The 23750-nt window shown below is 41.4% G+C and overlaps 2 protein-coding genes across 3 annotated transcripts in view; one reads left to right on the top strand and one right to left on the bottom strand.

The window, feature by feature from the left end:
• LOC116819180 (ectonucleotide pyrophosphatase/phosphodiesterase family member 7-like) overlaps positions 1 to 679 on the bottom strand; it is a 122507-nt gene extending 121828 nt beyond the window's left edge. The window contains 1 exon segment of the mRNA XM_075069076.1: positions 535 to 679. Coding sequence (XP_074925177.1) covers positions 535 to 679 — 145 coding nt within the window.
• The window catches only part of SEC14L5 (SEC14 like lipid binding 5), a 982653-nt gene that overhangs the window by 296726 nt on the left and 662177 nt on the right, over positions 1 to 23750 (top strand). The window lies entirely within an intron of this gene.

Below are 23750 nucleotides of genomic sequence, written 5' to 3'. Positions count from 1 at the left end.
TTAAGCTTTCTTTCCTTTAAATACTTCCCAGGTGAGGTGTTGTGTGTTATGTAACCATGCTGTACTGGCTAGGATTACTAAAGGAGCTGATACCTAAATAAGTCCCTGCAGGAGCAAAGTTTTACAATTATACAATGGCTCTTGCAAAGGAGAGAGTCTCCGAGGTTTGTGCTAGAGGAACACAATCATTTGGAAGCTAGTGGCCCAGTGCAGTACTTCTAGTCAATTGGATTTGGGCACCTGAAAATAGGCTCTCAAAAATCACATCCATTAATGCTAAATTGAGAATCACCCTTTACAAAGAATTAAAGCAATAACATTGCTAGGCCTGAAGAAAATAGAGCTACATGAGAGGGTGACGTGTCCTGTGGGCTGGAGAACCTGGGGCTAAGCCAGCTCTGATGACAGAATGGAGCCATCTAAGAGGGATCAGGCTTTTCCTGCATAAGAGGAGCCCAATTTAAGTGATAGCCTTTTTCCTGCTAGGCCCTAACACAGTGGTCCCCAACGTGGCGCCCACAGGCACCGTGGCACCTGCTGGGGCATCTATCCGTGTACTAGCCATCGGACAAGGATCCACCAAAATGCCACCGAAGATCAGCAGTGTCAAGAGGCATTGCTGCCGAAAAGCATCATCAAGAGACATCTCTGCCGAAATGCCACTGATTTTTGGCGGCATTTCGGCGGAGACACCTTTTGACATTGCTGCTTCTCGACAGCATTTCAGCAGATGCTTGTCCACCAGCCATGGTCCTCTGCTACAGGGACACAATCCTTCTAAAGTGAATATCCCACTATAGAACTTGTCAGTCTTGTTCCCCAAACCCCCCAAAATTAAACTGCGAAATTAAACCACACTCTGATTCCCCTCAAAGGGTAACCTAGCTCTCTCCAAATTTGCTTATCCCAGTTTACAAATTCCTAGACCAAAGATTGGAAGGAATAACATGTCTTTGCCATTTGGTAGAATGCTTTCGATTTGGAGTTAGTCCTCTTAATAGCACTGACTTTGCCTAGAGCATTGGGCAGGCACTTGAAATTAATGGCATCTGAGGGTATTTGGTACCTTTAAGACACAGGCCATTACAATATCTTCTAGCTCAATGTTTCCCAAATTTGGGATGCTGCTTGTGTAGGGAAAGCCCCTGGTGGGCCGGCCGGTTTGTTTACTTGCCCCGTTTGCAGATCAAGCTGATCGCGGCTCCCACTGGCTGTGGTTCGCTTCTCAAGGCCCATGGGAGCCGCTGGAAGCGGTGTGGGATGAGGGATGTATTGACTGCTGCTTCCAGCACTCCCATGGGCCTGGAGCAATGAACCGCAGCCAGTGGAAGTTGCGATCGACCGGACCTGCAGACACAGCAGGTAAACAAACCGGCTCAGTCTGCCAGGTGCTTTGTCTACACAAGTGGTGTCCCGAGTTTGGGAAATGCTGTTCTAGCTAATTTGGCTGGAGAGAGCAAAATAGACAGGTAGGTTGCTGCTGAATCATGCTTCTAATCTAAATGCAAAGGGATATTGCTACAGTTCTGCAAGGTCTGTTTGGGACAAGGTAGCATGCTAAAATATGTGCAATGCATGAGTCTGTTTTGTTATGAATGCATATACCATGCCTCCAGGGGGCAGCTCATCAAATTCATGGGAAATTTTTGTTGGAACATGAACCTCTCTGATATAACAACCACCTGCTCATCTTGCTTGGTTCCGCATGGTTCAGGAGCAACCTGCCCCTAAAGTTAATGGAGTTATTCCATCATTTGCCACTGTGGGAATTGGGAGTATGTGGCCAGGAAGCTGCCCCATTATGTAACAGTCCTGTGGCCAGAGGATGAACCCAGACTAGCTACATGGCCAAGAAAACTACACATGCATTGAACAAGTACTGTAGAAAGTGGATACTAATGACCTGGGGGAGGGAAGAATGTTTAAAGTAGAATTGTTAATTTCAATTCTTAAAATTGTTCTATGTTTCAATATATTAACTAAAATATCAACATTAACAAAAATTGTTCTACACTGGAGTCCTTTCAGGAAGACTTATTGCCACATTAAAAGGATAAATTTGTCAAATAAGATATTTCTGCTTTAGTTCAGGCTCTGAATTAGGCTTTTCAGATCAAATAGAACAGTGATCAGAGGTTTTTTTCCAAACAAGCCAGAAACCCTTTTACATCTTGTTTCTTGTCAAGCAATAATCACTTAAATAGCTAACCTTGAAAGAACAGAATTTACAAATCCCAGAGCTCAGGTTCTTCCCCCACTCCATGCCCCTTGAATGAATTGATAGCTTGCTGAGAAGATCAATAATATGATGGTTGCAGTTGTGGCATGGTAATCAACTGCCACAGCCAACACTACATGGTGTAATGAAATCCAACAATACAAAGTAATGTTTCCAGAGCTTGCCTTTGCAAAGCCTGCAGCTGTGGACCTCCCAGCAATGGGGGCATTAGAAATGAAGGATCTCAGCTTCTATTTAACATAGTCTCTTTTTTCCCCTTGCAGTGACGGCCTTGAATATGTAAAATACATGTACATTTCTAGATAGCTATTGGTAGGATTGACAGGAACAAGCAGCCGGGTTCCAGTTCTGGGGAAAGCTGGTAGGGAGAAACAGGCTCTATAGATCACTCATGCAAGCATACATTTTATGAAAGTGATTTTTCTTAACGTAGGGTGTATCCCAAATCATTTCAATTCCTTTCCCAGATCCTTTAGCCTGCTTTGTGCATGGGGGTGGAAAAGGAGGAAGTGACAACAAAAATGGGAAAACCCACTCCTAATTAACTTTGGGTTGCAGAAGAACTGTCTCTATTAGAAGTTCTGATCAGATGAGGGAAAATTCCAATATCAACTGAACTGCATAATACATGCAAAACTCTTACCATTATACTTTCAATGGCCATCACTCATGTCTTAATTAAGAACATTTCTTAACTCCTGCTTAACTCATCTGATGGCTGTCAAAGTTCTTCAGTATGGGGAATGCTAGCTACAGTTACCCAGAAAAGATATTAATGTTGGTCAGGATCTAGATTGACCTGCTTTCGGGAGGCAACGTGGTGTAGTCGATAGAACACTAAACTGGGTGCCTGGAGAACTAGGTTCAGTTCTTGGCTATGCTACTGGCCTCAAGTCACCCTTCTGTGCCTGTGTCCCTATTTATAAAATGAGAATAATGATGCCTAACTCATAAAGCACATTTGAGATCTATGAATGAGAAGCTGTGTATTACATGAAATGGTTGTGCATTAGAAAGATACACAAAAAAACTTGGTTGGGGACACAAAAAGCGCACAACATACTAGAAGATATGCGCGGAAAAACTAGGTCTGGAGGAATGGATTCTAGTATTACTTTTCTTTCCTCTGAAAGAACACTTAGACGAGACTGCACTCTACAATCAAAAGTTAAGGTCCTGCTGCTTGCTGCCATTTCTTATCACAATGTACCAGATCCTTAAAGGGTGTAAATCTGTGTACTTCGACTGAAGTCAGTCTCTGAGGACACGGCCCATGGATTTCAGTGGGACTGCATGTATAATGAAGCAGTCCTCTCTGTGAGTAAACGTGGTGGAATCAGTGTTGCTCCATTGTGTCTTTATATGTTTGCATAGAAAACATTGTCCTGGTTTGTTAAAACAACATTCTGTAGCTTTGGGTTATAAGTGCTCCTTCCTACGTTCTTTATCAACAAGGGTAGGGTGATCAGACAGCAAATGTGAAAAATCAGGACGGGGTGGGGGGTAATAGGAGCCTGTATAAGAAAAGGACTCAAATCAGGACTGTCCCGATAAAATAGGGACATCTGCTTACCCTAAACAAGGGGCACTCACCTCAGAACTTCCCATGTAAGCCTGGTAGGTTACCTAGCTGTTCAGAGAATGATCAATCACAAAATCGCTATGCTGGACACATGCTATCTCAGCCTCTTTTTAGAGAAACTAGCTTCTATCAAATGTCTCCCTGCAGCTTCAAACTGAGGGTTTTTATGACATTTAATGACTTTCCTATGTGGTTCGCATCATAAACTGTTTAAACTATGGTGGTTGGTTACTAAAAAAAAAAAAGGGACAGCTTCTAAACACATGGGTGGTGTGCATTTATCTAGATTGAAATAGACCACAACAGTTTATGATGTAGTATTGATTTTGTCCTCCAGATGTGACATGAAAAGCATGTGGTTGACTTGGTAGTTCAGGTTTTGATGAGATTTTTACAGTCACCCGTGAAATGCAGGACTACTCCTGGTCACATGGTATTGTGAAGATGCTATTAGTTGAATGGCTTTTGTGGCCAGATCCTCCTCCCATTGCTGTCAAAGGCATTACGTCAATGGGAACAGGGTGCAGTCCATTTTGGGATGGCCAAACAACCTTGCATTACAAAATGTTACCAGGAACTGAACTTGCATATACTTTTTCCTTCAGTTCTGTTCTCGTGACAGAACAAATCAAAGCATCAGAGTGTACACTGAAACCCTCAGTATGTAGACATTAAATTCCCAGTAGAATGGCGTTATAAGATTTAATTTGTAGATGTGGTTAAATGTCAATATTTTTTCTGTAGAGAAATAAAAAGAATTTTAGCTATTGGTGGTTTTTTCATTCCTGCAACTGTTTGAAAACAGACAACGGAAAAACTGAAGTCTTTAAAAAAAAAAAAAAAAAAAAAAAAACCACTCAAAGTGGTTTTTAGAAGATTTCAATTAAATCTTAGAAAAATAAGATGAAAAATTGAAGTGTTTTGTTTATTAATGGAAAACCAAAAATGTTACTTAAGCTCTTGATTTCCTCACTTTGGACAGAATCTGGAAAAGGTGGAGCAAAACAAATGTCATTTTCATTGAAAAACACTCTTTCAATGGAAACCTTTTGATTAGCTCTAATTTATTTTCCGACAAATATATTGAGGTTTGCACTCCGGACTCAAAATATAATGACCACTGCATGATACTGAAACTATTCATTTGATCTGAGGAAGGAGGGAAGGAGACACTTTTTTGTAGTTTCAGGTCATCTGAGATATATAAATAATTAACCATGTGGTAAACTGCACAGCTGTTTCTAAAACACTTACTCTTGAGCACTGGAACATGGATACCACTGTAGGACTTCATGCTCACCTTTGAAAGTGCATCAGTAGATGCTTGTCTGCCACTAACTGGCACAATAATTTTTAGCATGGGTTCATATTGCTGTAAACTAGTAATTGCAATGTGTTTTCCTCCATGTCTTGCTTTTTCCAGGAAAAAAGGGAAGGGTTCTATCAGCAAAATACCCAGGATGTCTTCATTGGGCTGTAGAGTGGTATAACAAGACTAGACTGGCCACTTAGTTTGCAGTGGTTTAGGAATAACAAAATCAGTCCTCCTGTCCTGGAAGGAGATGAAATAAGATCTTCCTAACCCAAACTATCTTCTTTACTAGATGTGTATGATAAGTTGAGAACTTCAGGCATATAGGCAGAGACTTTCAAAGTCCACTAAGTGACACTGATGCCAGGCTTCCAAATCACTTAAGTGGTTCTGAAACTCTCAGTATATTGCATAGTGATAACCCTTTATTTATGAAATATTTTTTGGGAGTTGAATATAGCTGACGGAGTATGTAAGGTGCTTCGACTCTGGTCTGTTTGTACTGTATTCAGTACAATGGGGCTCTAACTGAGATTGGGCCTTTTGGCCCTATTATAATGATGCTAATTAATAATGTTACCCCTTTTTTGACCTAAGCAGATAATAAAAGGATGGGGCACTGGGATGTTCCAGATGGGATTAGAAATTGACTATGAAGTCTAGTATTTGATGCAATGTTTATTTACAAGGAATGTACAAAGTCCTGCTTCTCTGAAAACAGGAGCAACTGAAGACCGAAGGAGAAGTTTCTTAGCTTACATATAGATCCAAGCTTCTTTCAGCCAGCACACCTCACCCAGAGCCTCTGTGTTCCCCTCAGGGTTATACCGTGCTTACACACTGCTTCTTGGATTTCTGAAATCTGTCTCTGATTCTGTGTTTTGCCTTCCCTTATGCAAAACAACTGGGTTGGTTCACATAACAAATTTGTCTTTGGCAGGGGTTCTGAGTAATTTGTCCACAGTTACGTTAACACACCCATGGATCTCCATGAGGTTTTAACCAGTAATGAGATTTCACTTAGTTCATTACAACTATAATTTTGGATGGAATTTTCCAAACCATTCAGCTATGATTGTTCTCTTCTCCCATTGAGGTTAATGGTAAAACTCCCCCTGACTTTTAGTGAGGACAGTGTTGGGCCAATACTAAATGATCTGGAACAATCCCACTCTTAATCATGGCCTACAATGCAATCAGAAGAGACATGACAGAATATGTAGATACCCAACAGGTAGCTTTGATCATGCTAGTTCAAATAACAATATAAGTGATGCTATTCCCAGGACTCTGGGTATGCATTCAAGTGACTAGCCTGAGCTGCCACAGCTTCGGTACTAATATTATTTGCTGTAGCTAGCTCGGATATGTCTACATATGCTGCAGTTCACACCTCTGACTGCATGTGTAGACATGCTTCTATTCATAGCTGGGTAAGCTAAGGCAGGGGTTAAGTGAGTTGCCCAAGGTCAGCTGGCAGAAGAGGGAGTGGAAAGCAGCAGTCATAACTCTTAATCCTGTGCTATAACTACCACTTCTGCTCTCTTTTGTCCACATTCTCTGTGTATACAAGATTACTGTGGACAGTTGTGTAAAATATTTCTGGTGCTTCTGTTATTGAGAGTGCACTCACAATTCCAGACTGCAAAGGGTACTCGCATAAATCCTCAGGACAAGGAAACCTTCACTATGTTAAAACAAAATCACTAAGAATAAAACAACAAACAAACAACCTCACTAATGGCTGCAAATCACCAAAGTCAGCGTAAGCAAATATGCAGCATTTCCGTGGCTCAGAGATCCCTGAAATAAATCATTTACACTATTTTATGACACCCATTGTTATAGCCCCTGGAGCTGCAATCAAAAAGCTGAGATTAAATCTGATTTCATGAATAGAGGACAGACACCATATGAAGTCTTTCATTAAGAGCAGAATTGGAACAATCCTTCTATCCCAAGTTGTGGGTGCTTCTAAAGTCTGTCTTAACACAGCCCCTCTGAGTGACCTTGATCAATACCAGATAGGACCTCAGTTAGCCCTCCTTAGACAATCTGTGCCACTGTGCTACAGGAGCTTGGAAGGTAGAAGAAAACTCAGAGTTGCTCTAGTAGAGAATCTTTCCTTAATATTAATGCAAAGGATCCTGTATGGCATTCTGGGGCTTGGCACCCTGCTGCTTCAGTCCACAAAATGGGCTGCCAGCATGTGCCCCAAAATTCTGCCGTATTGTTAGGTGATGACCCTGCTGAGAAGTGTTAACTGTTTCATTACCCCACTGCATTTAAGGGAGGAGTGATTATCTGTAAGAACCAGGATTTAGGTTAGGAGCTGAGCAATGCTAGGAGCAGTCAAGCATGGGGAAAATGATTGGGTGGGATTTTGAATAGCCTTTCAAGTGGTAGTGAATAGAACCAAACCCTATGAGGGCGATTAAGATTTGAGTCATTTCAACTTGTTGACTGTGTTTGAAGTAGGACAGGGAAAGCTATCTTCTCACAACTCTGTGGAGATAAGTCTACTGCTCTGTTACAATTGTCAGTAAATCCAGGTGTTTGTCTGAGAGTTTCTTGCCAATTGTTAGTCTTGTGGTTGCTCTTTTATGTACTTCTGTATGTGGCTCTGTGGCCTGCGCTATGATCTAGCTCCAGTGAGTCTCCCAGAATATCTGTGATAAAGCTCAGTTTTAGGAGCTGGCCAGCAAACTCGAACACAGTTGTGAGATTCACTTGTAAAGTTCTATTGTAGCAGTTCAAATTTTTCTCTACTACATTTGGGTTTTGTTCCCTACAGCACACAAATAGCAAAAACGAAGGTAAAAGATAAGATGTTTAAATTAAGTTCTGTGGATTTGAAAGCTTTCGGCCAAATTTTTGAGGGCAGCAATAACTGGCTGCAAAATTGCTCTTTGGGGTAGTTGGGGGTACAAGTAAAATGACCTTAAATATGTATGTACCTCATGTCCATCATCCATATGATGGCGCTCACACTTGAAATCTTGTAATAGGAATTACTTATATTAGCAACTTGCATCTTCCAAAGTGGAGGCCACTTATAGAAAAATTGGCTTTTTTTTTTTTCAGTTTCTACAGAACAAAGTAGCTTTTATTTAAGAGGAAATTGCATAAGCTGCTGATCCATAAAACAAAGTTAAAATAAATGAGCAATTGGATTTTTAAAATCAGATCTTGTCAAAGTGAAGTATTTTTATTAAATAAATTAGCTTGCGCTGCTGCTCATGATATGTGGAGCTAGAGTGAAGTTATTCAGTATACAAAGGCCCATTGATACAAAGGAGTTTGGCATTTCAGAAACAGCCATGTATAGTAAATCAAGTTCATATCCATCAAATTAGGAAGATAGCATGCATACCTTTATTGCATACCATGACTCTTCTCGGACATATCCTAATATCTAGGGTATCTATAGGGTAATATATCTAGTAGTAAAATGTTCCTAGGAACTATTAGGGGTCTGGCTTCCTGTCTTTTTGCTATTTTGGTATTTTTTGGATGTGGATTTTGTTTTTGCAAATAAAATTTTGTGACTAAGTAACTTGCCCAGAGTTTTGAATATGCAGTACACTCTAGCTGTAAGAGGTCTAAATATCTACTAATGTATGTGCCCCCATAATTAATTACAAATGCAAAAATGTAAGTTACCATTAGTTGCAAGCACAAAGATGTACCCCTTAAAACACTGATGATTAGCAGAAGCCTAGCTGGAAATTAGACTCCTACTGTCTAATGATGTGAGGGAGTTGTAGTAAAGCAAGAAAAGTCATGGTGAATGTGCTCATTCTGTCCTTGAGTCATTGGGCCAAACTCAGCACAGAGGTAAAATAAAATAACTCCATTGGGGTTGAGCTGCACCTCTTTACACCAGGTTAGAATTTGGCCTGATGGGCATGGGTCTTATTGCAAAAAAGAATGGTAGGTCACTCCATGATGACAGCATCCGCTAACCAAGCAAGGTGCAGTGCGTTGGGGGTGGGAAGGGATGATTTTTTGCTCTCTTTAAGTAAGACCCTTAATGTTAAGCAAATGCTGTTTGTAACATGATACATTTAGCTTTTGAGAAGCTCACTGAGGGGAAACTGCATTCCTCAATCTATGAATCAGCAAGACACGTGCAAGCCGAAAGTGGAAACCAAGAGGCTGGCTGAAGTTAGAAAGTAAGCACTTTTAGAAAGAGCTGGTTCAGCAAAACACCGGAGAAGCAAGGTACCGCTTCGCTGAAACTATTTTTGTGGGCCTTTACCCTGATTCTGTTTGTTTACTGCTTATGAAAAGCAATTTATAATTGTCATGGACTCATTGATTTAGGAACACCTGTGGCCAAAGGGCACATCATGACAGCAAAACTAAATGGAACTAATTTAACTTAAAACATACGGCAAAGCAGTGTGCTCTGCAGTTAGTAGCAGGAGCTTCCAGCACAGTGAAACCAAAATACTTGTCTCCTTCATCATAGTTGCCAACTCAAGGATCTGATTGACTACCCAGTATTTGAACTGAAAAGGAGATGGGGTGTGTGTGTGTGTGTGTGTGTGTGTGTAATCCTGGCTCCATTGGAAGTCAATGGGATTTTTGCCATTGACACTAGTGGAGTTATGACTTAATTCTCTACATATATTATGTAATGTCCCTTGTGTGTGCATATGACGTACTTCTATAAAAAAGCCCCAGCATATAGAGTCTGAGTCTTCTCGCTCATACGCTGGGGTAAATAAGGAATGACTTGACTGGTGTGCAAGGCATTATACCAGTTAGCAAATCAGCCTTCCAGTTCCAAGTCTGTGAATAACCTGATTCTGCTACATTATGGAAAAGAGTTTAACATTTTGGAAGCACGGCAGTAGACGGGCCCTGGCACCAAAAGTTGTGTACAACACATCAAGCGCACCAAGGGGATGTGGAAAATACTTGGTTTAAACAGAAATCTGCAAGTCCCCATTTCAACTTGAAAGCCCGATGCTTTTAAAATAAGCTTTGCATCAATCCTCTTCTTCTTTAACCTTGCATCATACTTTGAATAAGCCAGCTTTCCTACATTGCCCAGCTGACAAGTCCAATTCAAATCAGGTTGCATTAGTCACATTACATAACACCAGCCCAATCTGATATGACTCGTCTGTGGAAGGTGGGTGCCATTGATTGAACTGTTGAAGCCATGGAACAGGAGCAGTTAATTTTATAGTTCTAACAAGGTGAGACATCTCATGGTACAAGATGCATCTGTCCTATTCTGCAACAAAGCTGGCCTATTTACAGGAAGATGTACAACTTCCTGATGGCGCCTCTTAACTCCTCTTCCATTAGGAAACTGATGATGGCTTTCAGGCCAGAGATACTCTCTAGAGTGAATGGATTTTTCTTTTTCATGATCTCTTCAGACATTATGTACTGTGAGGCTGTGCCTAGCTGCTGCAAGGTGGTTTGCGGGGAGCCTTCCATTTAGTTCCCTTTGCACCCCAGCACAGGAACCATAACCGAGAACTGTCCTTGCACTCAGTGCGTGCAAGGAGAGCCCAAGACTAGTTCTCTTGTAAGCACCAGATTCTCTTTGGGGAAAAGGGCTGAGTGCAGACGGGAACAGCTATTTCACTGTGTGAAAGGGTGGAGCAGTGACCACAGTTACCCAGTGCTCCCCTGAGTATCATCTGCTTCTGGCACAACATTCCTCAGAATTCTCTTTGGGTGATGCAGCTCTGCACCACCTGTATGAAATGGCACATGGTATTGAAATCTTTCACTAGGAGGCTGTAGGTTGCCAGGAGACAGGATTTGGCTAATATGGGGAAGTGGAACATAGGAAGTTGGGTAACCCCACGAAGCATTTGACTTTTGTTGCTTTGGCATCTTGTGTAGGCTACTGCCTTTGGTTGGCCAATATCCTGAAGCCAAATCTCCTTTTGTGTATCAGCACCACAGACCTCATGAAAATCCCATTGTTATGTTTGCATTTTCGTGTCTAAGGGCCCTATTGGAAAGCATCACATTGACTTTTCTTTGGCATTTGGATCAGGCCTGAAACGAATGTAACTCTAAACCTGCTTTAATTTGCACAGCAGTGAGAAATGTTTAAAACAAGCAATTTACACAGGTGGGTTAGGGAGGTTGCTCCAGGGCCTATGTTGCAGCACTTGGAAAATGTAACCCAAGTGTCAGATTATCTGTTGGAAATGAGCGATGACAGGAATGTCATTTTGGCATTCCTCCCTCTCCCATTGCAGGGCACAAGTGCCATACAACAAGGAAACTGACACTGGGGAACTTGCAGGGACTCATTAGAAAAAGTCTTTTCGTCTATTACCTGTTCTCAGATCTGGTTTGGGGGCAGGGGGCGGAGCGGGGAGAGAAGCAAATAGTAGTTGCTTGTAGATCTAGCCTTCTAAACCAAGCTATCAACAGGTTTTTCAAAGCTACTCTGGAACACAACATGGTGATGACTCATAGCACAATAGGCAGAAAAACTTATTAATGGGGTTAGGTATTATCATTTGGACCATTATGATAAATGGTGAATTGTTAATGCTAACTTTCTTACTTCAAAAAAATTGTGCTAGAAAAGTGGAATAAAGTGTCTTTTTTTTTTTATTTTTAAAAAAGTAACATCTCATTTCAAATTTTTTCACTAATTTATAGGGTTTTCTGGGGTTTGGACCAGCCTTAGCCTGATACAAATATCAACTATAGTTACACTGAAGCAAATGTCTCTAACGTAAACAATGAGGAGTCCTTGTGGCACCTTAGAGACTAACAAATTTATTTGGGCATAAGCTTTTGTGGGCCAAAACCCACTTCATCAGATGCCTGGAGTGGAAAATATAGTATGCAGGTATAAATACACAGCACGTGAAAAGATGGGAGTTTTCTTACCAAGTGGGGGGTCAGTGCTAACAAGCCAACTCGGTTAAGGTGGAAGTGGCCTATTCTCCACAGTTGACAACAAGGGGTGAATACCGAAGGAGGGAAAATCACTTTTGTAATCGCTAATAAGGCCAATGCAATCAAGGTGGCTCATGTCAAACAGTTGACAAGGTGTCAGTATCAGCAGAGGGAAATTTCTATTTATATAATATAGTCCTATTTATAGTCTACCTGCAGATCCGCTCCCCATGCAAAGAAACAGATTGACAGAGCCATAAGGGTACCCTGAACTCCCCTACTCCAGGACAGGCCCAACAAAGAAAGTAACAGTACGCCACTAGCTGTCACCTACAGCTCCCAACTAAAATCTCTCTAGCACATCATCAAGGATCTACAGCCTATCCTGAAGGACGATCCATCACTCTCACAGATCTTGGGAGACAGGCCAGTCCTCACTTACAACCTTAAGCAAATTCCAGCAACTACACAACAAAAAATAACCCAGGAACCAATCCCTGCAGCAAACCCTGTTGTCAACTGTCCACATATCTATTCAGGGGACACCATCACAGGACCTAATACTATCAGAGGCTTGTTCAGCTCCACATCTACCGATGTGATATATGCCATCATGTGCCATCAATGTCCCTCTGCCATGTACATTGCTCAAACCAGACAGTCTCTATGCAAAAGAATAAATGGACACAAATCAGACATCAAGAATTATAACATTCAAAAAGCGGTCAGAGAACATTTCAGTCTTCCTGGTCACTCAATTACAGACCTAAAAGTCGCAATATTACAACAAAAAAGCTTCAAAAACAGACTCCGAGAGATTGCTGAATTGGAATTCCTTTGCAAAATGGACACCTTTAAATTAGGCTTGAATAAAGACTGGGAGTGGATGGATCATTACACAAAGGAAAACTATTCCCCCTCCCCTTAGACTGTTCCTCACACCTTCTTGTCAACTGCTACAAATGGACCATTTTGATTACCACTACACTTTTTTTTTTTTACCTCCTGCTGGTAATAGCTCACCTTAACTGATCACTTTCCTTAGAGTGTATATGGTAACACCCACGGTTTCATGTTCTCTCTGTGTGTGTATATATGTGTGGAGAGATATATATGTGTATCATCTTTCCTACTGTATTTTCCACTGCATGCATCCAATGAAGTGGGCTGTAGCCCACGAAAGCTTATGCTCAAATAAATTTTAGTCTCTAAGGTGCCACAAGTACTCCTGTTCTTCCAGCTCTAGATGACCTATTTTATCGATAAGGAACTCAGGCCCAGAGAGCCAACTTGCCCAAGATAATACAGGAAACTTGAGGCAAATAGAACAACAAATGCTCTGAGTCCACATTCAATGCCTCAATCACAATACCATCCTTCTAAGACACTCTCACAGCCTCGTTCTTATTTGTGAACTCATGAGATCTGGGTCAAGACATTGAGAGCTGGTTATTTGTATTTTTTTTCCCAAAATCTTAAAGCTTCTGCTGGCAGGAAATAATATGGCAATACTTTTTTCGATAACGCTTGTTTGCTGTATACACCATTTTTATTTTGTTTCTGACCTTGTGTTATAATCTTGTGAAGAAAAGTTATGGGCCAAATTTATCTCTGCTGTAACTCTGCTCATGTCAATAGAGCTACACCAGCACTGAGTTCAGTTCTATAACTATAATTGTGCCATCCCTGCATCTTAGGGTGTGTGTTGCTTTGGACCACCAAAAAGAAACTACAGACCCAGTTGCTTGTCTCAAGGTCAGCAGGACTATTCCTTGAGTATCCATTAGAGTTTCAGCCTGTCTTTCATAATTTCAGGTTCCACCACTGGCTAGATCCTCAGCTGATGTAAACTGTGGTAGCTCCATTGACATTGTTTACAACCACTGAAGATCAGGCCCATGGGCTGAATAAGGCATCTAAGAGACCAGTCTATCAATCTGATGCTTGACTTCAGTCACTAGTTCTCATGTTCCATGCCGAAATGTTTGTGGTCTATCAATATCTTTGCCCCTCTCAAGACAGATTTTAACTTTTCCAGAAGCTGTTCCACATACTGTAACTTGTGTGACTTATCTATCAATGAATCATTAGAGTAGCATAATATTGCTGCCTCTCCTGAAGCCTGTCTACTGTAAATTAAGTATACTTCCTTTCCTTTATCTACCAGGTCTGCAAAGGTACAGTGGTTTCCATTAACTTTCTAAGCAGAACAAATACAGCACACTTACAATTGGTTCCATTTCATAGAGAATGTTAGACTGATTTATTCAAATCAATTCATGTTAGCAACTGTAAAAGTGAGCATAAGAGCTTATAATTCTATTTCTTAGGAAAATACATTCTGACAGTTTAGAGCATTAGCTGATTAAAGATAAACCATTACACGGTGCAAAGACCCATGGCGAGAAAGGGGAAAGGAGCATGAGACTTGAAATGTCTTTCCTCTCTTTCCCCCCCACCCCCACATATGTCTTAAAGTAGTCAAGGTGAAATAAATATTTTTAAGCATAAAATACCAGTAAAATAAGTGATACTAAGAATGAACAATGGACACTTAAAAGGATCAAGAGTGTGTTTTTGTTTTTGTTTTTGTTTTTTTGTTTTTTTACCTGCAATACTAGATTCACTCCAAAGCTGATGCAAACAGTTATGCATTAACCTTTTCTGCTGCCCTGGAATAGGGTTTAAACACTAACCCTTACACTATCCTATATAATGGCAGGCAAAAACAAACTGGAGCCTTTGCTCTAGAGCTTGTATTTTATTATTTTTTTTCATGTGGATGAAGAACGCTTGATACCTTTCTCCATTTCTGCAGTAATGGAAAGCGTTGTTTATCCAGAGCCCTAGGCATCCCAGATGCATATCATGCAGCAGCATAGTCATTGATATCTAACAGAACTGAACCCCCACCAAACACACAGCCTCTGTCTTCTCTTTTCCCCCTACACTTCCACATCTAACCCCTGAGGTCAGTTCCCATTTTGCTGTGATGCAGAAAGGAGTCTAGACTTTCTGCGTGTTGCCAAAACTGGGGCATTGATAGGAGTTTGACTGATGACCACTATGGATGTGTTGCCTTTGAGGATGGAAATCTGGAGGAAATGGCTGAGCTGAAAAAGGCAGGCAATTTATCTAATAAAGTTCACAAGCTGGGTGTCCTTTGGGACTTGGCTGCTCCATAGTGTCCAGCCAGCAGCTGGAGCCATGGGTGCTGTATTTGTTTTTTCTCCACATGGCGAGAAGGTTGCAACCTTCTCTTGAGGATGTGAAAATGTGGCCTAGTAGTTCATGCCATTGTCCTCTCCAGGTAGTTACTCCAATGCATTCTGTTCAGGGCTGCTCCTGAAGACCACTCAAACTTGAGTTAGTTAAGCTACTTCCTTAGCAATGTTTCATAGAAGTTGCATATTTGACCTGTAGACTATGCTGGTTTCCTCTTCATTTCTGGTTGAAATTCAACATATCAGTTTTACTTGATAAAGTCCATTTATTATGTATAAGTTATGGTGGTGCCTGTGGGCTCCCAACTGAGATCAGGCTCCCATTGTTCTAGCTTTTTAAAACAAATGTTATGAGTGAGGTGGTGGAGGGTGGGGATGACCTGAAAGGGGAGGGAATAGCAGAGCAGAGGACAGTAGAAGTTGGGTTGAGGTGAAGAGGTTGTGGAGGGTTGGAACAAAGAGCCAGCAATCAGACTAAGAATGTTCATTGTTCAAATGTCCCTGCCACAGCTGCTTTTTGTGTTTGCTGCGGCTGCTGAATCTCTGCCCACCCCTCAGCTCACTCTGCACTGGAGTCTGCCTCTTGATCTTCCCTTTTATGAGACTGGGGGAGAGGTGAGGCTGTCAGGTCATGATGATCTGGATGAGGGGCGCTCCCCTGAATGTGTCTAGGGGGAGGAGTAGTCTCCTCTCCTGCCCCCCTTTTAGTGCGGTTGCAGCTACCACAGAGACAATCTTTCTGTTTTTGCTTTATGCTGGCAGTCCAGATTTGTTTGGACACTCAAGCTTCGCTCTCCCTGTTGGCAAGGCATCCTCAATAGTCTTTGACTCAGGAAATTGTTTCCTCTCAATGGCCCAAAGGAAGCTAAATTTGTTGATCAAACTGCAAGATGCATCTAGTTCTATTGGGCTTTGTGTGATGGGGTGGATTGGAAGACTTGTTTCTCTGGAATGTCTAGAATGGGTGGGAGTTTTTTTTTTAGACTCTGATTTTGTATAGTAGCAGTTGTTCTCCTCTGTGCTTGTGCCTAGAAGAGTAAAATGTAGTCAAAAAATTAAGAAATAAAATGTAAACCGTAATCCCTCTGACAAGACTTGCATGTGTTTCCAGGGGGCTGCCCAGGTTATTACAATGAGTACAGTTTCCAGTGCATTGACATTAGGATCTGTTCCTGCTCTATTGAGAAGGGTGAGACAGCTGGGAGGATGAGTAGCAAAAGGAATTTGCTTACTGAGGGCTCTATAGGGGCATTTGTTAAATTGTTTTTGATTTGCTAGGTACTTTTCTTACTGTTCTTTTGCTTTATGGTTGCTCATGGATGCATTAAGGAGTTTGGGAGATATGTAGGAGATGTAAAATGGTGCAAAGATTCAAGAGAAAACAACAAACCAGAGCCTCAGAAGTCTGAGCTCCTTCAGACATGTATCTCAGTAATACAAATAAATTTATTTCAATGTATGGCAGCTGTTGCTGCCACAAGTTCTGAAGAGTGTTTCTAGCATGAAATCTAATGATGAATGAAATTTAAAGAACCGGGACTGCCAGTACCTTATTAGGACTCAGACACAGATGGCAGGGTATGAGAGGGTGGAGGACATACGGCCAGAAATACAGATTAGCAAAACAAAGCAGGAAAAGGCTTTACTGGGGTAAATTGCAGAGGATTCTGCAGTGATTCCACCTGAGAGAACTTAAACCTTAATCCTGGGCAAAAAAATGATGCATGTGTGCTTGCAGAGATAATATGGTGCAGGTGCACTCTTCTCCTGTGCTTCTGCGTATGAAGGAGTCAGATGAACTATTGCATCTAGTTACTACTCAGTAAGTAGAGTTTCAGTGAGCTGGCTTGTCTCCTGGTCATTGTTGCTGCAACTTCTCTCAGCTGCATCTGATCCAAGACTTTCAGACCATGGCCAAATGGAAGAAATTGTCACAGAGAGAGTCATCTCTCAGCATTTTTTTTTTAACCCAGGGTTGCAGTTACCATGAAAAATGAAGTAATCAGGAAGCAGAGCATGAGGCAAGGTGGTGTGCCGAGCTGCAGAAAAGAGGTCAGCCTTTGGTGCAAGTGGTAACTGCAGCTAAAATATAGGAAAGGGGAAGAAAGGAAGGATTGCAAATGTAAAATAAATCCCCTGGGATCTGTGATGACTCAGACGTCCACAGAGTTTGGGTACTTAAGCAGTGCTGTGTAATATTAACTAAAGCTCCTGTAAGAGCCCTGCGTGATAGGTGTCACACTCAATTTACAGGTAAGGAAACTGATGGCAGAATCCATCCTTTGCCTGTAGCTCTTTTGCACTAGTGATGCTAGGGAGAAAGGGCCATAAAGCAGGAATGAGCCAACTCCTCTACCTCCAAGGAATACCCTCAGCCCCAATGCAGGGTGTGTGTGCGTGGGGGGTACAGGCTGAAGCAACCCCACACCTTACTTATAGTGGGGCTTGGACTACACTAGGAAATTAAGTTGCTATAACTACGTTGCTCGGGGGTGTGAAAAAGCCACATCTCTGAATGATGCTCCATCTACATGGTGGTAGGTTGATTTAACTGCAAGGTCCATGGGAGAATTCTCCCATCATCCTAGCTACCGCCTCTCAGGGAGGTGGGTTACCTATGCCACTGGGAGACATCGTCCTGTTGGCGTAGGTACCATCTAGGGTGACCAGACAGCAAGGGTGAAAAATCAGGATAAGGGGTGGGGGATAATAGGCACCTATATAAGAAAAAGTCGCAATTTTACAGGGACAGTTCCGATATTTGGGGCATCTGGTCACCCTAGTACTGTCTTCCCTGTAGTACTACAGTAGCACAGCACGGCTGCAGTTCTTGAAATGTCGACAAGCCCTGTGTTGTCTGGTTTGTAAGTATTTCCTTCTAAGGGCTGAGGTCCAAGTTCTGTGCTGATTGTCCTGACGGAAGCAGCTCTGGCACCTTCCAAATTCCAGATTATTATGGGTACCAAAACTGCCCCCCAGAATAATTTAGAGCAGCCTCAGGGGCTTAAGCTCCAGAGTGCTATTCTCATGTCTGCATCTGATGAGAACTTAACAACTTTGAGCTGTAATGGTTCATAAAGCTTTTGGTGGTCAGAGACCACCCCTGCTCTGCCTCTGAGATCTGCAGGAGGCACTTTGGCTGGCAAAAGCAACTCTGCATCCTCCCAGCCTCAAATACTCAATTTAGAAATGTTAAATTAAAAAGTTAACCTTTTTAAAGAAGCTTTATTGGTTTGTAAAATATTAATGGATGCCCTTCTAAGTCTCAGAGCAGATCAAGAAGGTTGTAAATTTAGTTCTTCATTAGATTGTTATTGCCTTCATATGTAATGAAGATACCATATAGCGCATGCTTTGAAATAAGCATACTTTGTATATTTCCATGCCATCAGCCTGGCTTGTGCAACAGTGAAAATGAATTTCTACACTAATTGTTCTAAGCAGCTAGCACGTGTTGCAGATATCAGGCTTTTCAGCTGATTGTGTTAAATTATTGTCATACTGCCTGGATTTGGGTACAGTGGATGAAATTTACCTTTGCACAGAAACCTGGCAAAAGCTGTGCTCCATTAAGTCTTCTAAAAATAGGATTTAAGTGCTGTATATAGAGCCATGCAAATAAGAGATTTCTTTGGTATGGTGTTAATTCTGAAAAGCCAGGAAAAATGTTTTGGGTCAAATGAAATATTCAACTCAAAACAAAACATTGCATTTCAACTTCAAGCATTTTTAGATATTTTTGATAGTTTTAATAAAGCAGAGGAAACTTTTGAGCAAGGTTATTTTGAACACAATTTGAAACGTTATGTTTTGAAAATGTTGAAATGAATGTTTAGGGATTTTTCCCTGATATTTTTTTTCCTTCTAAACAAACTATTTGTAATGGACACACATTCCCAAAACATTTTGGTGTAGTTGAATCTGCATTTTTTTGCTTGGAGGGGGAGTGTTAGACAAAAGGCTTTGTCAGCATCTAGTTGTATAAGCCTGATGCTGATCTATGCAAGGGTGCATTTCACCTCCTACAGCTCATGAGAACATGAGTCCATCTAGCCCAGTAGCTTGGGCTTGCTGTATAGCCTATGATGCATGTGTTTAAACCCTTACGATTAACTTTTGTGGGATCTACAGGTGGGTCCAAACTCCTTCCAATTTTAGGAAAGTTTTAAATATAAACCTCATACCTCAGCTCCCTGGCCAGAGCATACTAAGTAGACTATGACAGTAGAACACTATCCAATATGAATTCTCAGTAACAGCACACAAATCTTTGATTCTAATGACATACTTGTACTGATGTCTACCACCATGAATAAGTCCTCTGTAAGCAATGCTTAGTTTTTAAGCTTAAACGTTAAGCATATGCTTATGTGCTTTTCTGAGAAAGGGGCCTTGGCCAGTAACCTATCAATATCTGGATTACTATGTGGATCGACTTTACAGTTATGCCACTATAAATGCAAGCAGAATTTCCCCCAAAGGGCATAAAGTATAGGTAATAAAGTGCTGTATTATAAACTGTTGACCATGCCTCGTAAATGGGATAAGTTAGCCAGGTGCTCGGTCCAGTAAAAAAGTAAGACTGGATCTACAATAGGCACATCTGTGCCAAAGACAGCTTCAAAGTACTCTCCGATCTGTATACACATGGAATTCCACTTGATAAATTCTTCCCTGCTGGCAGGGAACAGCTACAGATTTCTGAATTAATAAGTGAAGTTTTAAGTCCTAAGGGAACCATCCTTAATAGTCGTGAGCCATTAAAACAACAAATACTTGTTACGTTACTTTCTTGTTGAAGGCTTTTTGTTGCAGAAATAAAAGCAAGACCACCCCTTTCCCAGGAAGCTCACAGTCTGGCAGAAGCAGTTGCTGATTCTTTGTCTATTTCAAATTCTCTCCCGAGATGAGGGAGAGCCTTATAATTGTGTTTTTGGGCGTTTCTTTCACAGTGGTGGTTTCTTGGACCCTTTCTGAAACTATCCTCCCTTGGACTATTTTAATAATAAAAATTAAAAAAATGACAACTGGGGAAGATATTCTGCTCTCCAACACATTGGTGTAAATCTGGAGTAACTCTGCTGTATTATTGAGTTTATACTACTGTAACAGAATTTTTGGCCTATGACATTTTAATATAAAAGCTATTTTACAGATAAGAATTTGTATTTCCTCTAAAAGCAGAGGCTGAGGTTGTTGTAGTTACATGGGCCTTAGACATCTGAATCATGCAGGAGGCTTTGATTCCCAGTTCCCATGAACATTCAAGTCCTTGGGTTGCTTTGAAACTCTCAGCCAGAAGGTCAATGGACCACTCCTATAGTCTTAGCTAATCATTGTCCATATTTAATGGACACTTCGATAAACTTACTCAAAGGAAGCTGCTAATGAAACACTGTCCAACATGGAGACAGTACATATAGCAGATAGTGTTTTGTTAATGTGGCCGGAAAACTGAAAAGACTGCAGCTGTTACAATAATTTACCCCACTATTCAATTTGCTACCACATTCAGTACCCAGACAAGTCATTTTTTTTTTTTAAGACACATTGGTGATAATAAGACAAAGCACCCCACAATCGATTGAAACACTAATATGTCATTGGAAAATAAAACAGGAATAATCTGACACAGGCCAGCGGGACTGGAAAGGGGGAGTTCTTGTTAGCCAGTTGAACATGTGGCATAGGTAAGGGGAGTGAATTCCCAGCATGGTAATGGCATGTCAGCAGGAATATTAAAGGGCTAAAAGATTAGAGAAAGGCATGCTATTAGGCATGGGCAAACTTGTGTGGCTTAGATTCAGATCCATTGGAACATGGCTGATTCCAGGTACAAAAGTGTTGGACTCGCATCATACTTAGGAGAGATAAAAAAGAAACAGAGGACAATGAACACAGAAGTACAGGTTCTGATTGTTCCATCATAACTTTGTGTGTGTGTAGAGGGGGCTCTTCTCTGTCTACTATGTAGCACAAGCTTCCCTTTAGCTAGGAAAACAAGTTCCTGTGTTGCTTGGGTGATGGTTTGTAAATGAGTCATCTTGGGGGTTTTCCAAAACCAGTTCAAGTCCAAGAGGTTCCACAAGCCTTAAACTCCATGAGGATTTCCCATCCCTACCACTTCATGGACTAGAAAGGAGAGAGATTGCTCTCTGAACCTTTGCCTGCTTTTAACTCACTATGAAACAGAATAAAGGCTGCTATCAGCTAAAGTCTCAGGTGTGTCTTAAAATGTTCCTGAAAGTGGGACATTGGGCTGTCACCGAGCAGTCATGGCAGGAGTTGAAATGCAGAGTGATAGGCCATTCTGCGTAGCATATATAACAGCTAGCAAACTTCAAGAGTCTTCCCTCATTGCATCACTGGCCAAATGCCTGAGGGATGTAAACCTTGGAGTGTTTCTGATTCCCCCGTCCCATTGGCAATGCATGTACTACAAAGTAAGTGACCGTATGTTTTAATTGCAGAATGTAAGAGCTAATCTTTTCATCGGGGGCAGTCTGAAGTGACCATATATCTACTGACTTCTGGCTGAAGTCCTGCCATATTCTGTTAGCTATTGAATGGGAGTGTTGATGAGTCTGATCAGTTCTAAAGAATATAAAAATGGCTGACATGTATTAGCTGTGTTTTCCTGAGGGGCATGATAATAGAGGAGTGTTCCTTACATGGCTTTCCTTTAAGCATAAACCCAACCCATGGGTGCAGACAGCCATGAAGGCAGATACAATGCTGTGATGTTGCTCAAAATGGGGAACAGGATCCCTGGAGCCCATTCATGGAGGTGCACATCTTTTGTTGCCCAGTAACGCCCAGATCGTGCTGCACAGATGTCTTGTGCATCACTGCAGGCCTGGGGCAGGACTGAGGGGGCTGTATGTACCCAGATACACTAGCCATTCTGTTCCAGAGGTTGGATGCCAGATACATAGGGCCTAGGAAGGAACTCATTGAGAATGTGAAAGTAGAAGGAAGCTTGGGTGAAAGTGATCATGAAATCATAGTTTGCAATTCTAAGAGAGGATAGAAGGGAGTACAGCAAAACAGAGACAATGGATTTCAGGAAGGCGCATTTTGGTAAGCTCAGAGAGCTGATAGATAAAGTCCCATGGGAATCAAGACCGAGGGGAAGAACAACTGAGGAGAGTTGGCAGTTTTTCAAAGGGACGCTATTAAGGGCCCAAAAGCAAGCTATTCCGATGGGTAGGAAAGATAGAAAATGTGGCAAAAGACCACCTTGGCTTAACCACGAGATCTTGCATGACCTACAAAATAAAAAGGAGTCATATAAAAAATGGAAACTAGGTCAGATTACAAAGGATGAATATAGGCAAATAACACAGGAATGCAGGGGCAAGATTAGAAAGGCAAAGGCACAAAATGATCTCAAACTAGCTATGGGAATAAAGGGAAACAAGAAGACTTTTTATCAATACATTAGAAGCAAGAGGAAGACCAAGGACAGGGTAGGCCCACTGCTCAGTGAGGAGGGAGAAACAGTAACAGGAAACTTGGAAATGGCAGAGATGCTTAATGACTTCTTTGTTTCGGTCTTCACTGAGAAGTCTGAAGGAATGTCTAACATAGTGAATGCTTATGGGAAGGGGGTAGGTTTAGAAGATAAAATAAAAAAAGAGCAAGTTAAAAATCACTTAGAAAAGTTAGATGCCTGCAAGTCACCAGGGCCTGATGAAATGCATCCTAGAATACTCAAGGAGTTAATAGAGGAGGTATCTGAGCCTCTAGCTATTATCTTTGGAAAGTCATGGGAGACGGGAGAGATTCCAGAAGACTGGAAAAGGGCAAATATAGTGCCCATCTATAAAAAGGGAAATAAAAACAACCCCTGAAACTACAGACCAGTTATTTTAACTTCTGTGCCAGGGAAGATAATGGAGCAAGTAATTAAAGAAATCATCTGCAAACACTTGGAAGGTGGTAAGGTGATAGGGAATAGCCAGCATGGATTTGTAAAGAACAAATCGTGTCAAACCAATCTGATAGCTTTCTTTGATAGGATAACGAGCCTTGTGGATAAGGGAGAAGCGGTGGATGTGGTATACCTAGACTTTAGTAAGGCATTTGATACGGTCTCGCATGATATTCTTATCGATAAACTAGGCAAATACAATTTAGATGGGGCTACTATAAGGTGGGTGCATAACTGGCTGGATAACCGTACTCAGAGAGTAGTTATTAATGGCTCCCAATCCTGCTGGAAAGGTATAACAAGTGGGGTTCCGCAGGGGTCTGTTTTGGGACCGGCTCTGTTCAATATCTTCATCAACGACTTAGATGTTGGCATAGAAAGTACGCTTATTAAGTTTGCGGACGATACCAAACTGGGAGGGATTGCAACTGCTTTGGAGGACAGGGTCAAAATTCAAAATGATCTGGACAAATTGGAGAAATGGTCTGAAGTAAACCTGATGAAGTTCAATAAAGACAAATGCAAAGTGCTCCACTTAGGAAGGAACAATCAGTTTCACACATACAGAA

Source organism: Chelonoidis abingdonii, chromosome 9 (genome assembly GCF_003597395.2).
Source record: "Chelonoidis abingdonii isolate Lonesome George chromosome 9, CheloAbing_2.0, whole genome shotgun sequence".
NCBI classification, from domain to species: domain Eukaryota; kingdom Metazoa; phylum Chordata; order Testudines; family Testudinidae; genus Chelonoidis; species Chelonoidis abingdonii.
The sequence above is the reverse complement of the archived record's forward strand: the minus strand, read 5'-3'. Positions and strand labels throughout refer to the sequence as shown.